The 16544-nt window shown below is 42.7% G+C and overlaps 1 protein-coding gene across 1 annotated transcript in view; it reads right to left on the reverse strand.

Annotated features, from left to right (window-relative positions):
* Nucleotides 1-16544, reverse strand: part of LOC122810517 (inner centromere protein-like) — a 1067288-nt gene that overhangs the window by 239255 nt on the left and 811489 nt on the right. Inside the window, exon 16 of the mRNA XM_044082099.1 lies at nt 1485-1640. Within this exon, the coding sequence (XP_043938034.1) occupies nt 1485-1640 (156 nt within the window). The remainder of the gene's footprint in view (nt 1-1484; nt 1641-16544) is intronic.

Raw genomic sequence — 16544 nt, forward strand, 5'->3', positions numbered from 1 at the left:
GAAGTGGAGGGCTCGACTAAACAACAATTTAGAAGCCCATCCAAGCAGAGTTATGTGAGAAGTCTTACTCAAATCCAGAATGAGTAAAGTCCTGTGGATTTTTACCAGTCCCAATTCCATCAGGAAGAACTGCAACCTGGACAATTGAAATGTTCAGTCTGAAGACCCTAAAACTCCATATTACAAAGGAATACACCATTCTTAGCCCATACATTCAAAGTCCTAAATCCCTAGTTAAACAGCAAGTGAAAAGGAAGCTGCAGTCGCCAGGATATCATGATCAGCTGAGGTCAGACGAGACACAGCTTCAGACTGTTTAAAAAGTAAATAACTCAATGACTGTTGTCTAAACCAGTTGTTGGCTTTTTTTTTGGGAGGGGAGAAGCAGAGGAACACGGCACCCGTGCTTCCAAGGTAATATCTTTAAAATCTAGTACTGGGTGATGGTATAACTATGGAAAAGAAAGAAAAAAACAGCTCCTTTCACTGGGAGGCATACAGGGGAGGACAGGATGAAGGCAAAAGCATGAACCTTCATAAGCTGTCAACAGTCTCCCAATGAGAAGCCACTTTAGGGTGGTAGTACAAGGAATCAGAAGGCTCATTATATTTGCATGTCTAGACAAAGACCACACCATCATCAGGTCTTTCAAGTGAAACCAGAGTCCTACAATCTCCAATAACCTTAAAGACTTGAGACTCTACTGTAATTAGCATGCTTAATGTATTGAGAACCTTGCACATATACTGAGCAGGAATGGAAACGTCCTGCCGCAGGGTTTGGTGTTGGCAAAACATCAAAGTACGCAAGGTAAGATTCCTTCTACTGTGACAAGCTCTCCTGGATTTGTGACATGGACCCGGGTATAAGTTTGCTAACAAGCTCTTCCTCAGCTGTGAGGCATCAACCACACTGGGCTTGGAGGGGCGGGGGAGTTGAGTCCAGGCGAGGAAGTCATGGCCCAAGTACTCCTGATCAGGTGACTTGAGATGTCACTCATCAAGGTAAGTCTGGGTAAGTCTCGTCTGGTATTGAAAAACTAGGGATTAGTGCAACAGGCAACCAGGGATGTACCCTCCCAGGCATCCAACCCACTGCACCTGAAAATCAGAAAGAGCTGAAAGTTTCTGCTAACTAGGGGCAATCTCCATCCAAGCAAGAGCCAGGTGTCTGTAAATGACATGGATTTAACTCTAGGAGCAAAACATACAGAAATAGATGCTGTGGACAAACATTTGTGCAGTCTGTCTCATTACATTACAGCCTGCATCACAAGCACAAGTTCACCCCAGTGTATGAAAACTTTAAAAAACTGTAAAATTCTGACTTGTGGAAAGGAGGCTCTATCAAAGACAGCTTTTTATATTGGAGCACGGTACCACCTGCAGTGATACTTGCAAAGACTATATTACTGAAGAGGAGTATCAGGTGCATGCAAACCTTAAGAATTTATTTTTTTGGTATGGTTTCAAAAACATCTTACTGGTACATCCATTGTAACGTTAAGTGCGTCTTTGTTGCTTGCTGATTTAGCCTGTTGCCCTTTTTTCTCTAGTGATTCTTGCAATTTTCGTTCATTCTCCAACCGCAATTTCTCCTGTCTCTGACGCTCCAGAGTTGCCTGGCGTTGTTCTTCTAGCTGAAGTGAATGAAGGAAATTAGTTTTACATGTCTAACTTGGATAAAATATTATGATGTGGGGTTTCCATTTTATGTTACTTCTACACAGGCATCTAACTACAAGATAGTTGACATTATACATGTTAATAAAAATTTGATTCACATTCACAGTCTTGGTTTACAAACACTGCTGCCCCGGCTATCTACACTTGCCTGCACTAAGATCGGCCTCAGAAAAACGGGAGCACTGCCCTTTTTTTTTTTTTTTTTAACATATCACAAAGCAAATTAACTGCTAATAGCATTCAAATGGATCTCAACAGTATCGTTGTATAGTGTGAAGAAAATGAAAACACTCATTGGTGTTAACATGTCTGGCAGGAGATTTGTGTTTATTCTCAGAATAACTTTTATTATATGCCAGCTAATTGTGCAAATGTAAATACGTTTTAACGTATTGAGTATTTCCCTGTTTATATGGAATGTTTAAAGAATCTGACAGTGTTCCGATATATTTCTAATTGAGCATGTTTGAGAGGGATATTCTAAAGTAGTATGGAGAATCAACTGAACAGTAGATGTCATTAGAACGTTCCTGGTTGCTAGGTGATTTCTGAACAGCTGACTGACAAGAAAAGGAACTTTTTCAAACAGCTGACTGTTATTTTTAAAATAAGACAGTTGAGACTGATAAGCTGTGCAGTTAGTCAAGTACTGAGCTGTTTTGTGAAGTGTTGCAGTCAGTTACAGTGCTGTGCAGTGACACACTAAGAAAAGAGAACTCACCAAAAACTGTAAGCCTGCCTTGCTGTTATGCTTTAGAGTAGATTAGGGACAGCATTCTCCAGTTAGATTAGGAAAGGTTAGTTATTCAGAGAGAGTCTTTCTAGAATGATGGATTTCTATCCTACAGTTTAATTTTACATTTCTGGTGACTGAATTCTGGTGTTTATTGAAAGCTATTGATTTACAGTCTTATAATAATTTTACTTATCATTAAAAGTTTTTCATTACCTAAAATAGCAGCTGGAAATAAGAAGTTATGTACTCACCATAACGTTCCTTGCGAGTTGTTGCATCTCACCTTCATTCTTTACTGATGGGTTCGATACAGCCATTTGCAAAGCTCGAGGTTTACCAGTAGCTCAAGACCAAGCCCCTTATCCCATGATGCACTGCTGGAATTACCTCAGATCTTGTTTGCTGCGTGTACTATAGCCATACAAGTGAACTACCCTCCCATGGAGAGGAAGAAGAATTGAGCAACCAGGATGAGACCAACCTCTAGGTCAGCTATCAGGCAGGTGGGGGAAGGAGGGAGGGACGCAACAATGAAGACGAGATGGAACAACTCACATGGAACATTATGGTGAGTACATAACTTCTTAATGTGAAGTTGTTCAATCTCGCCATTCTTTACTGATGGGCGGTGTCCATAGCACCCTCAATCTCGGGTGGCTCACGGGAGTAACATTCTTCAGGACCGTAGACCCAAAAGAAGCCCTGTCCCTGGAGGGCCTTATCAACTTTGTACTGAGTGATAAAAGTATGAGGTTTAGACCAAGTGGCTGCAGCACAAATGTTATCAAGAGGCAATTTGGCTTGGAATGCAGAAGATATAGAAACTGCTCTGGTTGAATGAGCTTTAATCTTGTGTAGTAAGGGCATATTAGCAGCTGAATAAACAAAGGTGATACAATTGGATAGCCATTTAGAAAGCGTTGTTTTAGCCACTGGTGTACCTTTTATGGCTTCAGAGAATGACACAAAGAGCTGGTCTGATTTTCTAATACCTTTTGTTCTGTCCAAATAAAATCTGAGCTCTCTGTGAACGTCAAGTTTGTGCAGCATATACTCCAATTTACTGGAATGGTTAGGGAAGACGACTGGCAAACTCAATGACTTGGTTGATATTAGATTCTGAACAAACTTTGGGCAAAAAGGATAGGTTTGTCCTAAGAGATACTCTATCAGCATGAAAAATCAAACAAGGAGGGCTGATAGATAAAGCTTGAAGTTCTGACACTCTGCGGGAAGAAGTAATAGCTACCAGAAATATGGTTTTCTACAATACAAATTTGAGATCACAAGATGATGCTGGTTCAAACATAGGAAGAATTACACGAGATAGCATAAAGTTTAGATTCCAAGGAGAATAAGTTTTCACTGGAGGCCTCATGTGAACAGTTCCTTTGAGAAAGGCCTTGGACAACTTGTGGGACATCATGTTTAGCCCGTCAGCTCCGAGATGAAAGTTAGATATAGCAGCCAACTGAACCCGAACTGTTGTGGCTGCCGCTCCTTTATTAAAGATCATAGTCAAGAATTCTAATATGGCTGTCAAGGGGGCTTGATAAGGATCAATGTTCTGCTTAAATCCCATATGGAAAATCTCTTCCACTTACCAGGATATAATAACGATATAAAGTGTCAATAGTGTAGTGTTTACAGCATCCACTTAACAGGCATTCATGGTTCAACCCCAACAAATAGCACATATCTTCTGGTGGACGGCTTATGGGAAGACAAAAGGATCTGTTTGTCTCATTGGAAAAGTTATGAAGCCTGGCTATGAGAACTGGAGCAGACAAAAGCTGTTGGCTTCAGTGACTACAAGGAAGGATGGCGGTCCCCCGACAGATGTGTGAAAAGGTCCAGAATCCATGGATCCTCCAAGAGATGAAGAAATGGGAACCAAATCTGCCGAGGCCAATGAGGGGTTATAAGAATGATGGTCCTTCCCAGAGATTTTGCTTTCTGTAGAAATCTGGGTATCAACGGGATAGGAGGAAATGCATAGAGAAGAACCGGGGGCCAATCGTGTACGAGTGTGTCTCTTGGTGGTTCTCCCGGAGGGGGAATCCGGTCAAAGTAGCTTCTGAATTTTGTGTTTTATGTGACTGGCAAAAAAAAAAAAATCACAGTAAGGCTGGCCCCATTTGCGGAAAATCCTGTCCACAATCTCTTTCTTGAGGGACCACTCATGCGGCAACAAGATTGCCCTGTTCAGTTTGTGTGCTATTACGTTGGATCTCCACGGGATGTGCGTTGCCAACAGAAAGCGCTGGGAGGAGACAGCCCACTGCCAAACTCCGAGGGCTTCTCAGCAAAGGGGCTAAGACTTGGTTCCGCCTTGCTTGTTCAAGTACCAGACTACTGACATATTGTCTATCTGAATTGCAATCGTTCCTAGAGGAAGTGTGTCCTGGAAGTACTGCAACGCCAGAAGTACTGCTCTCATCTCCAGAACATTGATATGCAGATGTGACTCTTGATCCGTCCATGTGCCTTGGGCAGTTTTTCCCTGAAAATGCCCCCCCCACCCCCATCAGGGAAGTGTCCATGGTCACAGTAGCTATTGGAGGGGGTAGTACAAAGGGGCATCCTATGGTTACATGAAGAGATGTCAACCACCATTGGAGATCTCTCTTGCAAGAGTTCATAATTAAAATTGTGTGACTCATTGGAAGTTACAGATAAAACCATTGAATGAACAGCAGCCATTGAAGAATCCGCATATGCATCCCTGCTAATGGTATGGCCAAGATCGCTGCAGCCATCAAACCCAATACTTTTAGAACTTCTGCGGCTGGTGCTCTTTCAATATCAATGAGCTGACATGCTGGCAAAGAAAGACTCTCTCAATTGGTAGTTGAAGTGTCTAACTCTGCCCCTATAAAAATGATATGCTGCGATGGCGACAAGACAGACTTTTCTGAGTTGACTGTAATGCCTAAGTGATTGCGGAGTGTCAGAGTGTATTCCCGTGCCTGAATCAGGTGATGCCTGGTGGTGGAGGTAAGGAGCCAATCATCTAGGTACGGAAACACCTGAAATCCTAGACACCTTAGCTGAGCCGTGACCACTGCCATGCATTTGGTGAACACTCTGGGGGCTGTAGTGAGACCAAAGGGCAGGGCACGAAATTGATAATGATTGGCTCCCAGCCAGAAACACAAGTGATCTCTGGATGGCCTGGCCATTTTTATGTGGTAGTACACATCCTTGAGCTCTATCGAGCACATCCAATTGTCTTTCCCTAAAAGAGGCAAGTATAGACTGTAGCGTGACCATCTGAAACTTCTCTTTCTTCACAAATTGGTTGAGTCTGCTGAGGTCCAAAATGGGTCTCCAGTCCCCTGTTTTCTTTGGAACCAAAAAGAATCTTGAGTAAGTTCCGTATCCTGTTTGGTCTGCTGGGACTGGTTGGATTACTCTTTCTAGCAACTTGTGGACCTCTATAGTTGCTTGTTCCCTGTAACTGGGTGGAACGTCCGGGATTCTCCTTGCGAGTGGGTGGAGTGGAGATTGGAATGAAATACCCTCTGGAAATACTTTGTACCCAGCTGTCTTTTGTTACATCTTGCCAAGCATCGGGGTACAATGATAAGCGACCCCCAACTGCCTCCAGAGCAGGACAGTTGGGCCCTCCTTTCAGGAGCACTGATAGGGTTGACCAGAGAAGTGATTTCTGTCACCCTGGTGTTGCGGACCTCCTCTGCCATGAGGGTGGTGTCTTCCATTATTACCCTCTCCTCTGCTCCTAGAGGGGAGTTCACCACGTGTGTCCTGAAAGGCTCCCTGGGCTTTTCGGAACCACATCTTTCCTCCCATTTGGCCTTTGGGGTAAGGCTGAGTAGGAGTAGAAAAACGGACTCAGACGGCAGACAGAGTCTTTCCCTCCTGTTCACACCTGGTCAAAGTTTTTCACTTCAGTCCCAAAGAGAGATGAGCCATCAAAAGGGGTGTTCACGAATGAAGAACAAAGGGCTCCGCGAAGGAGCACAAGCACATCCAGGAATGTCTTCTGAGAGCAATTCCTGTACCTGCTGCCCTACTCATCCCATCAGCTGCATATGATACGAGAAGCATGGACGAGTTCACAATGGAATTTAGGGTAGCAAACTGGGCGGCAACTTTATCGGAAGCCTCTGCAGCTACAGTACCCTGAAGACTTCCATCTCCTTAAGGAGATCTCTTTGCAACCTAGTGAAATGGGTGAAATAGTTCAGGGATTGGAGTGTAAAAGTCGCTGAACTGAACATGCGTTTCCCATATCTATCCATGACCCTGGACTCTGTTAGGAGGATGGATAGACGAGGAAGTCTCAGACATTTCCTTTTTGGTGGCCGTCGCCACCACCATGGCATCAACAGGGACTCCTTTGGACAAAAAGGATTTATCTACAGGGGCAGAAATAAACTTGTCAGGCCTCCAAGGGACAGGCTCCATAGACTACGGTGACTCCCACGGCCTCCAGGAGACCAGCTGCATGAGCTCATCGAAGGGCGGAGACACCAAAGAGGTGGAAGGTATGACCCGAAAGCCTTCAGGGGAACTGACTCTACTTCAGTAGGGCTTTTGGACTACCAATCACCCCTCTGCCCAAGGATCTCTAGTATCGCCGCAAAGGAGATATCCTCAGATGGGGATCGTGGGGACCCTTCTGACGCATCCAAGTCAGTGTCAGATGTTAAAGACTCCTGTGGGGAGTCTAAGTGTCTCCTCTTGCACAATCGCTTCCTGGGGACCTCCTCAGTTGGAGCCTCTGTGGAGGTCTCAGAAGATCAGGGAGTGCCCTGAGGCGCAGGGTCTCTACGCCTAGCCTGGATGATGGAAGAAGAAGCAGACACAAGCTCTTTGGGGGAAGAAGCCAGACCTGGTGTCGAGGATGTCTTTGGGGACAAGGCTCTCCGCATGGCTTCAAAGGCATCACAGCTCCGATGAGGAGTCGATGGACCCGGAGGAACCACCAGCCCCTCCCGCACCGAGGCCGTGGGCTCTGAGCCGGAGGTAGGAGCCGAGCTCATCCGAGCTGAAACTCCGAGAGGAAGACTCGGCACCAATTCGGTGCGACTATCCTCAGGACCAGATAGGAGAGGGTTGGCTCCTAGAGTCCCCGGTCAGCGCCAAGGACGTCAGAGTATATGGAACAGAGGACACTAGAGCAGGTCTCTGCTCCAAAGGCTACACGGTCAACAGGTCAGCCCCCCTCTGGCTCCGAAGGTCTGGTACGGCCTGGAGGAGGAGCAGTCAAATCCGGGGTAATGGTCTTAGGTTCAGACACTAGGGCAAAGCAGACAACAATTTTGCAAGGTCTGGTGCCCGTAAGAGCTTCTGCACCAATCGGTCCATATCAAAATCCGAGAGGCTGACAGAGAACCTAGAGGAGTGCACTGACAGTGCCGATTGAAGAAGTGGAGATGCAGGTCTCTCAGATACCGGCTCCAGAGCTGTGGGCCGGCTCCGAAAAGAAGAGACAGTTGGCTCCGAGATCTGTGGAGCCGATGTCCCAGTATCTTCCACTGTCTTGGACTTCTTAGACCGTTTAGATTCCTTGGAGTCCCCTGAAGACTTGGAGGACTTGCTGGCCCCATCCTGGTCACTCAATGCTTCTTGAAACGGATGCTTCAGCAAGCCTCTGTCAACTTTCTTTTCCTCTCCAATAAGACCCTAGAGGAAAAAGAGTGGCAAATACTGCAGGACTCCTGCAAATGTACAGTACCTAAGCAGTAGACACACTGAATGTGGCCATCAGTTACAGACATCTTCTGCCCACAGTCTGGACATTTCTTGAATCCAGACTTTGGGTGCTTGTCCTTGTCCTCAGACATATACAAACAACAAATTCCTTAGGATCAACACCAAAAACAAAGCCACAAAAAGCCTAATAAAGAAACACTTAGTGTATAATATCAAGAACCACACCTAGGCTCAAAGCACACAAAGCCTAGAGACAGTCAAATTAACAAATATGACTGGAAAAAAAAAAAAAAAAAAAACACTCACTAAACAATGGCCCAAAAAGAAAAAAAGGGCCAATACTAGCTAAATGTACATATCTATATAAGTAAAGCAGATAATCAACTAGGCCAAAACACCAGGCCATTACAAACTATACTAAACTATGTTAATAGCATAGGAGGGAAAAGGGGAGCTTGTAAGAAGCTACACAAACTACTCTAATAACTATTCTATGGAACAATAGCAAAAAGGTTTGTATATAACTTGCGAAAAACGCTTTCTTTGATGGAATACTGGCTCGAGCAAAACTGGAACCTCTGAGATCCGTGCCGCGGCAAACTAGATCTGAGGTAATAGGTTCATAGATTAGTACTAAGCTAACTGCCCTTGCGAGCCATTTTAAGCCTAGCCAATTATCCCTTGTGAGACTCAAACCCTGCACCTTGTGTTTGTAAGGCAAACGCTTTAACCATTAGGCCACCCTCCCAACCCATCCACCAGTGCATCGTGATAAGGGGCTTGGTCTCAAGCTACTGGTAAACCTTGAGCTTTGCAAACGGCTGTATCGGAGCCGATGGATCGGCTCCGAACCCATCAGTAAAGAATGAACGGTGAGATTGAACAACTTCACATTCAGTATATTTCTTTAGAGACTAGAGACTGTTTATACCTGTTTGATACTTCATAGGCCCCTCAAAGGCCTGGCTGCTCTGGTCATAGCTATCATTTATTTTGATATTTAATTTTCATAACTGGACACCCCTTTAGAAGGGAATGAAGACACTCTGGTGGCAGCATTAAAATATTATTTTGGGGAAGGGACACAGCTGGAAATCTGTGTCAGGCTTCCCCAGAAGTGTTGTATGCGTGAGATTTAAATTGACTTTGAGCGTGAGTGTATCAGAGGTCAAACTGGGATGCATTGCTCTGAAGTGTGTAATAAGGAGTTACACTACGGGTGGAGTTACACTAGGGGTGGACAGAAGTATACAGTCCAGTCCCAAATTGAGCGCGTTCCTGCTTTGCTCTTAGGGAAAAATTGTGAAATATTACTACCGTTTAAGTGACAGTCTCACATTGGAGTCAGTAGTGAGGAATGAAGCTCCTTAGTTGCTGACCCAGGATAGTGGGGGACGTTACATTTAATTGGTGGCAGTTCCACGGGATATTGGCCAGACGTCACAAGTGGTCTGAAAGAATTGCAAAAAAAAAAAAAAAAATTCAGTTGCACAAGATTCTGATCTCAACAGTAGATCTTACAGGAGAGAGATCATTGTACCAGTAGATCAGCTGGCTTTATCCACATCTTTTCTTGCTTTTGTCTGACTGGATTTTTATTTTCTGTGCCCTGCTTCCCTACCAGGATCATAAGGGGCAGGATCTACAATATATTTCAGGTGGTTGGCCTTCAGACCATACATCAAAAGGACATTGCTGGCTTGGGCTTTAACTAATGTCTGCCATTCCCTAATAAGGTTCAGGCTATACTGCTGGAGGGTAAGTTTATACAACACTCTCTCAAATAATTACATCTTGGCTAAAAGTACTGCACTTGCATATACACGATTCAGTGGAGGGGTTAATACTTCTTCAGTGCCCTTGCCTCTTCCTACATTTTAGCATGACACCAGGTACAATTTGGTATTCGCAACACACAATTACTATGCAATCTTAAAATGAGCTAACCATATGATTAACTTAGGCAAAAAGAAAGAGCAACAGCTGCTAAAGGTGTGTAGAATAAATGAAGTAAATTCCGTAGAAAACCACAGCACCACCACGTAGCTAAAACCTTGAATCCTTAATTAAAAAATCAACGACATAGGACAAAACGTGAAAACATGAAACAAAGTAGAAATAAAATCTCCTGTTACTCTTCTCCGATAAGCGCTTTTGGTGATAACCTTCTTCAGATCGTATACAATGAATGGGGGAATGTTTATTAAAAAGAACCTTAAACCAATCAGGACAAACAATTGAAGCCATCTCCATTCTTTGCTGAACAAACAGGACGTAACCAATGAGGTCTGAAAGATGCACACACACCTCCCATTTTAGCCAATGGTAGATCTCTTGTGTTTAAGTATGGGTCTTAGCGGAACAGCTGCATTAACTCCTGGTGGTTTATCCGCTTGTAGATTAATAATCCAATATACCTTATTTCTTTCTGTTGCATTTGTGATATCCCCCTGCCTTATCCCTACATAGATATTTTGTATCACTTTGAAACAGAACGTATGGGAAGGAAACTCTATAATGTGGTTTGCTAAACAATTTTTGGCATCTTGTTGATGGATGTCACAAAGATGTCTCAGAACTCTGTTCTTAAAAGGCTGATCAGTTTTACCTACATAGTAGGCAGGACATCCTAAACAGGTGGCCAAATATACTATGTGGGGTGTATTGCAATCAGCTCGGCATGAGCATGAGGCATAAGCTTAACAAGTCTAGTCTGCAAAGCTATGGAGAGGATCATAATGGAGCTCATAAACAAAGATATAGGGGACTTGCAGACATTGGACCCGACCCAGTTTGGCTTAGTCAAGGGCAGATCATGCCTTTTGAACTTGGTCGACTTCTTCGAAACAGTCACCAAGGCCATTGATGAGGGAAAGGCAGTCCATACAGCCTACCTTGACCTTGCAAAGGCTTTCGACACAGTACCCCACTCGGGTATTGTAGAAAAACTTACCAGCTTAAATGTAAACCCATATGTCACAAGATGGGTTGCAAACTGGCTTAAGGACAGAACCCACAGGGTTAGAGTTGCTGGCAATATGTCAGACTCCAAGCCGGTCACAAGTGGTGTCCCACAGGGCTCGATCCTTGGCCCCCTATTGTTCGGCATCTACTACTCAGAAGTACAGGCCAACATGGGAGGACTTTGGCTGACAAAGTTTGCAGACGACTGCAAACTGGGCGCCATAGTGGAAAGTGCATCGGACACGGATATCCTTCAGAAGGGACTCATGGAAACAGATAGCTGGTGCCAGAACCATGACCTGAAGTTAAACGCCAAAAAATGTATAGTCATACCCTTCGGGAAAAACAAGGTAACCCCAAGCTACCATATAGGTGGCAATCCACTAAGCACAGAAGAGGTTATCGGGGACCTGGGGTCCCAGGTTGACAGTGGCCTTTCTTTTGACACTCACGTTGCTAAAGTTGTTAGAAAGACCTTCTACATTGCCCACCTGATCATGAAGGGATTCACATCCAGATCTAGTGAGGTCATTGTTCCCCTGTACTCTTCACTTATCAGACCAATGATCTATTACAATGCCCCATTCAGGATGTATCACACCCGACATCTGCAGCAATTGGAGAGACCCCAAAAGTTCCTCACCAAAAGGATAAAGGGACTCCAAAATCTGTCATATGCTGCCAGATTGAAGAAACTCCAGCTCTATTCAGTCGCATACCGTCTGCTCAGAGGTGACATGTGCCTGACATACAAGGCCATGTCCAACCCGGAATTAATGGACATGCTCCACCTCAAAAAATCCAAATCCACCAAAACCACTAGACCAAGCGACTTAAACCTTAGCACGGATATAAATAGGACGTGCTGGAGGGATAGATTTATCACTCAGAGACTCCCTATGCTGTGGAATAAAATCCCAGTCCATGTGAGGCAGAGCACCTCGCTGGCTCTGTTCAAGAGAAATCTTGACCTGTGGATGGGAGATCGTAGGTTTACCCCGGGAACCATCTCTGTGTCACTGCTGGACAGAGGCACAACAAACTAATGGGCACAGTATTTTTTCATATAAGGGGTGGCGTAAGCCACAAAACTTTGGGCTAGGCTTATAAATGCCTTAGGGCAGACAGCCTAGTATAAACCTATGAACCTATGAAAAATGATGGCAAATCTTGGAGATGGGATGTGTAAAAGAGCTGCTGGTATCAATGCTGTCAAGCCGAGCATCTCCCACAGTGAAATGTTCCTTTTTCTTTTACTAAGGGGAGAATCCTTCACACCATCTTTCATACTTAGGAGACATTTAAGATTCTTTTTATTTTTAAAAGTAAATGTGGGTGTATCTCCCACAATCTCCTGTATTCTAGTGTCTTGTGTCAGGACAGGCCATAATTTGATTATTTCGCAAACTTGATGACAGTCATTAGTGTAAGTTAGATTTACGCTCAAAACATTCCCAAAACTATGGTGCATGGCTCTTCTGGTAGAGGGATGGTCATTTCTAGATAGTAGCGGGGCTCCTTCATTCTCTCTCAAATGATCTAGGTCTTCCTTTCTAATAGATGCATCTTTCTCCGTATAACCTCTGTTGCTCAGGTTTTTCTGCAGGAATGAAACTTCTTGCTCATAATCTGACTCGTTAGTACAGAGTCTAGAAATTCTGGTGATTTCATTTCCCATGATATTCTTAGAGACATGCCTAGGGTGCATGCTGCTTCTGTTTTAATAATGTTTTTTCCAAGTTTCTTTCCGATGAATTTTAGTCCCAATCCTTTTCCTTTGATCAAGGAAAAGAGTGACATCCAAAAAATCTATACAAGCTTTTGAAAACTGCATGGTGAATTTCAAAAATGTGGTGGTTGCATTTACATATGGATAAAAATAAGCCAATCTTCCTCTTTTCCATTCCAAAAAGTATGATATCATCAACAAAACGTGCATAATAGATCGCATTCTTGAACCAAGGATTGGATGGAGTTAGAACTTTCTCTCTCTCCCATTCCATATGGAATTAGAGTAACTGTTGGCACATGGAGTGCCCGTGGTCACCCCCCCCCAACGTTGCCAATAATAATTCCTGTCATAACAAAAGATGTCGGTTTCTAATACCATTTCAAGTAAGCTGCAAATAAGTTCTATGTCCACATTATTGGCATGAATCTTGATGTAATTTCTCACAGCTTCAATTCCAGATTCATTTGGAATGGAATTAAAAAGACTGCAGACATCTAATGTTACTAATAGGATTTCAGAATATACATTCAAATCAAATATCTTTAGTTGTTCCAGTAGCATGACAGTGTCCGAGTACCATGGGTACGGATGAAAGAAGAATTTTCAATTCCTTTTCCACATATATTGAGAGGGGCTCTGTTATCCACCTTCGACCCGACACAATTGGACGTGGAGGGGGATTGGAAAGGTCCTTATGAATTTTGGGTAGCCCACTGATGGATGGTATCAACGGATGGGTAACATCTAAAAACTAAAACAATTCTTGACTAAGTCTTCCTTGCATAAGCATGTCATAAAGCTCATCCTTCATAAGGAATGAAATCACCAGAATTTCTAGACTCTGTACTAACGAGTCAGATTATGAGCAAGAAGTTTCATTCCTGCAAAAAAACCTGAGCAATAGAGGTTATACGGAGAAAGATATATCTATTAGAAAGGAAGACCTAGATCGTTTGAGAAAGACTGAAGGAGCCCCACTACTACCTAGAAATGACTATCCCTCTCTACCAGAGCCATGCACCATAGTTTTGGGAATGTTTTGAGCATAAATCTAACTTACACTAATGACTGTCAAGTTTGCGAAATAATCAAATTCTGGCCTGTCCTGACACAAGACACTAGAATACGAGAGATTGTGGGAGCTACACCCACATTTACTTTTAAAAATAAAAAGAATCTTAAACGTCTCCTATGTATCAAAGATGGTGTGAAGAATTCTCCCCTTAGTAAAAGAAAAGGAACATTTCGCTGTGGGAGATGCTCGGCTTGTGACAGCATTGATACCAGCAACTCTTTTACACATCTCATCACCAAGATTTGCCATCATTTTTTATGCCGAGCTGATTGCAATACACCCCACATAGTATATTTAGCCACCTGTTTAGGATGTCCTGCCTACTATGTGGGTGAAACTGATTAGCCTTTTAAGAACAGAGTTCTGAGACATTTTCGTGACATCCATCAACAAGATGCCAAAAATTGTTTAGCAAACCATATCATACAGTTTCCTTCCCATAGGTTCTATTTCAAAGTGATACAAAATACTTATGTAGGGATAAGGCAGGGGGATATCACAAATGCAACAGAAAGAAATGAGGTAAACTGGATTATTAATCTACAAGTGGATAAACCACCAGGACTTAATGCAGTTGTTCCGCTAAAACCCATACTTAAGCACAGGAGACCTACCATTGGCTAAAATGGAAGGTGTATGCATCTTTCAGACCTCATTGGTTACATTCAGTTTGTTCAGCAGAGAGAGAGAGATGGCTTCAATTGTTTGTCCTGATTGGTTTAAGGTTCTTTTAATGAAAATTCCCCCATTCATTGAATACAATCTGAAGAAGGTTATTACCGAAAGCGCTTATTGTTGGAGAAGAGTAACAGGGGATTTTATTTCTACTTTGTTTCATGTTTTCACGTTTTGTCCAACGTCGTTGATTTTTTAATAAAGGATTCAAGGTTTTAGCTACGTGGTGGTGCTGTGGTTTTCTACGGAATATGATTAACTTCTGGTAGCTATGACTGGGCAGTCTCTCTTTAGAAAGTGGATGCCAACAATTATAATCAAGCAGTTGTATGTAATTTCAGTTGTATAAATACTTAAAGAAATTAGGCATTATATTTTAAAAGGTAATTATACAGACATACTCTGGTAAAGGGAAATATGAAAAGCTTTAAGTAGGCAAATGGCATTAGAAGAACAATTTCTATCAGCTAGCTGGTTGTTATTACTTCCAATATCTGAAAAAATGTGTGTGCACACAAGTCTGGGCAGCAAGTTATCTTTCTCATCTGCAGACCACAAAAATTATTCTTAAATGCATGTAGTCCATTAAGTCTACTAAACACTCCAGATGAAAGGCAAAGACTAACTGAACTGTACTGCTGCAGTGAACTTACAAGAAGAGTTAAATCACGTTGGGGGGAAAACCTAGAGAGAGTGATGCCCTGGAATGAGGCAAAATGTAATATTCATTAAACAATCCAAACCAGTTTAACTGCACATTGGAATATTAATAAATTTGGCAGAATTATATTCCTGAAGTTTTGTTGGTATCCTTCTTAAAGTGACGTTTTGGTGAAATTATTCAGTTAGCACCATCTTTTCTGACAAATTCCCCTTTTCTGCTTCTGGTAAAGGAATGCTGGCTATTCACAAGGTCAAAATGTAGGATCCAAATATCCTCCAAAGTAAAGCTGTGTAGATAACCAGAACCTTCTAACTCACTAGAACTAATATAGCTTTTGACAGGAAATAAAGGCACTCAACTCTATTAACTTACATGTGCATGTGTGAGATGACAACCACAGAAACTAAGACATATGTCTAAAAAAACAACAGCCTAAACATTTCAAAATAAATAATATACAGGATCCCTTATGGGATGGAGGCAATATAGCTAATTCTGAGCCAATAAATATTGGTGCTCAAGAGACCATATTTGCACCTATCCTATTTATCACCTTTGTTAATGCTATGCACACTACTCCATCCCATTCAAGACTAGTACAACATGCCAACGATTGTACACTCATATGCTCTTCCACCTTTCTTCAACTTGGCTTTCAATTATATTTTAACCACTTAGAACACAGATTGGTTAATAAATATGCAACTCAATCTAACTGCCAATAAAACACAATTCATTACATTTAGCCTAGGTATTATCTCCATCAAATCCATAATGAACACAGAAATTGAACAGGGTACACAGGTTAAACTACTTGATGTCATTACTGACCACAAAGTCCATGTCAACATATCTGTCATATCTAAATTCCATAGAAACTAGGTATGCTTTACAGTTCTAAAAAAAGAAGTTATGTACTTACTATAACGTTCCATCTGTGTTGTCCATTTTCATTCTTCAACATACAGGTCCAAATCTGATCATCGGATCTGACTCTGCCCATGTTCTACAGCTCGAGGAAACCACACACTCTCAAGCTCATCCCTTACCCATAATGCTGTAGGCCCCCTCCTTCCCCAGATCTTGTTTTTAGCTCCCTGAAGTAAAACATGGCTGTATTTTACCTACTATGGAAAACCACTTCCTGGAGCTCAAAGAAAAGAAATTTAGTTCCGGAGGCACACTCCTGCTATTCCAGAAGTCAAAGAAACATGGCAGGGGGCTGGAGGGAGGGGAGTTGAGGAAGAAAGAAAATGGACAACACAGATGGAACATTATGGTGAGTACATAACTTATTTTTTATGTCTGTAAAGCAAGTTGGCCTCTTTGG

This window comes from Protopterus annectens, chromosome 9.part0 (assembly GCF_019279795.1).
Source record: "Protopterus annectens isolate FY-2018-M chromosome 9.part0, PAN1.0, whole genome shotgun sequence".
Taxonomy (NCBI): Eukaryota; Metazoa; Chordata; order Ceratodontiformes; family Protopteridae; genus Protopterus; species Protopterus annectens.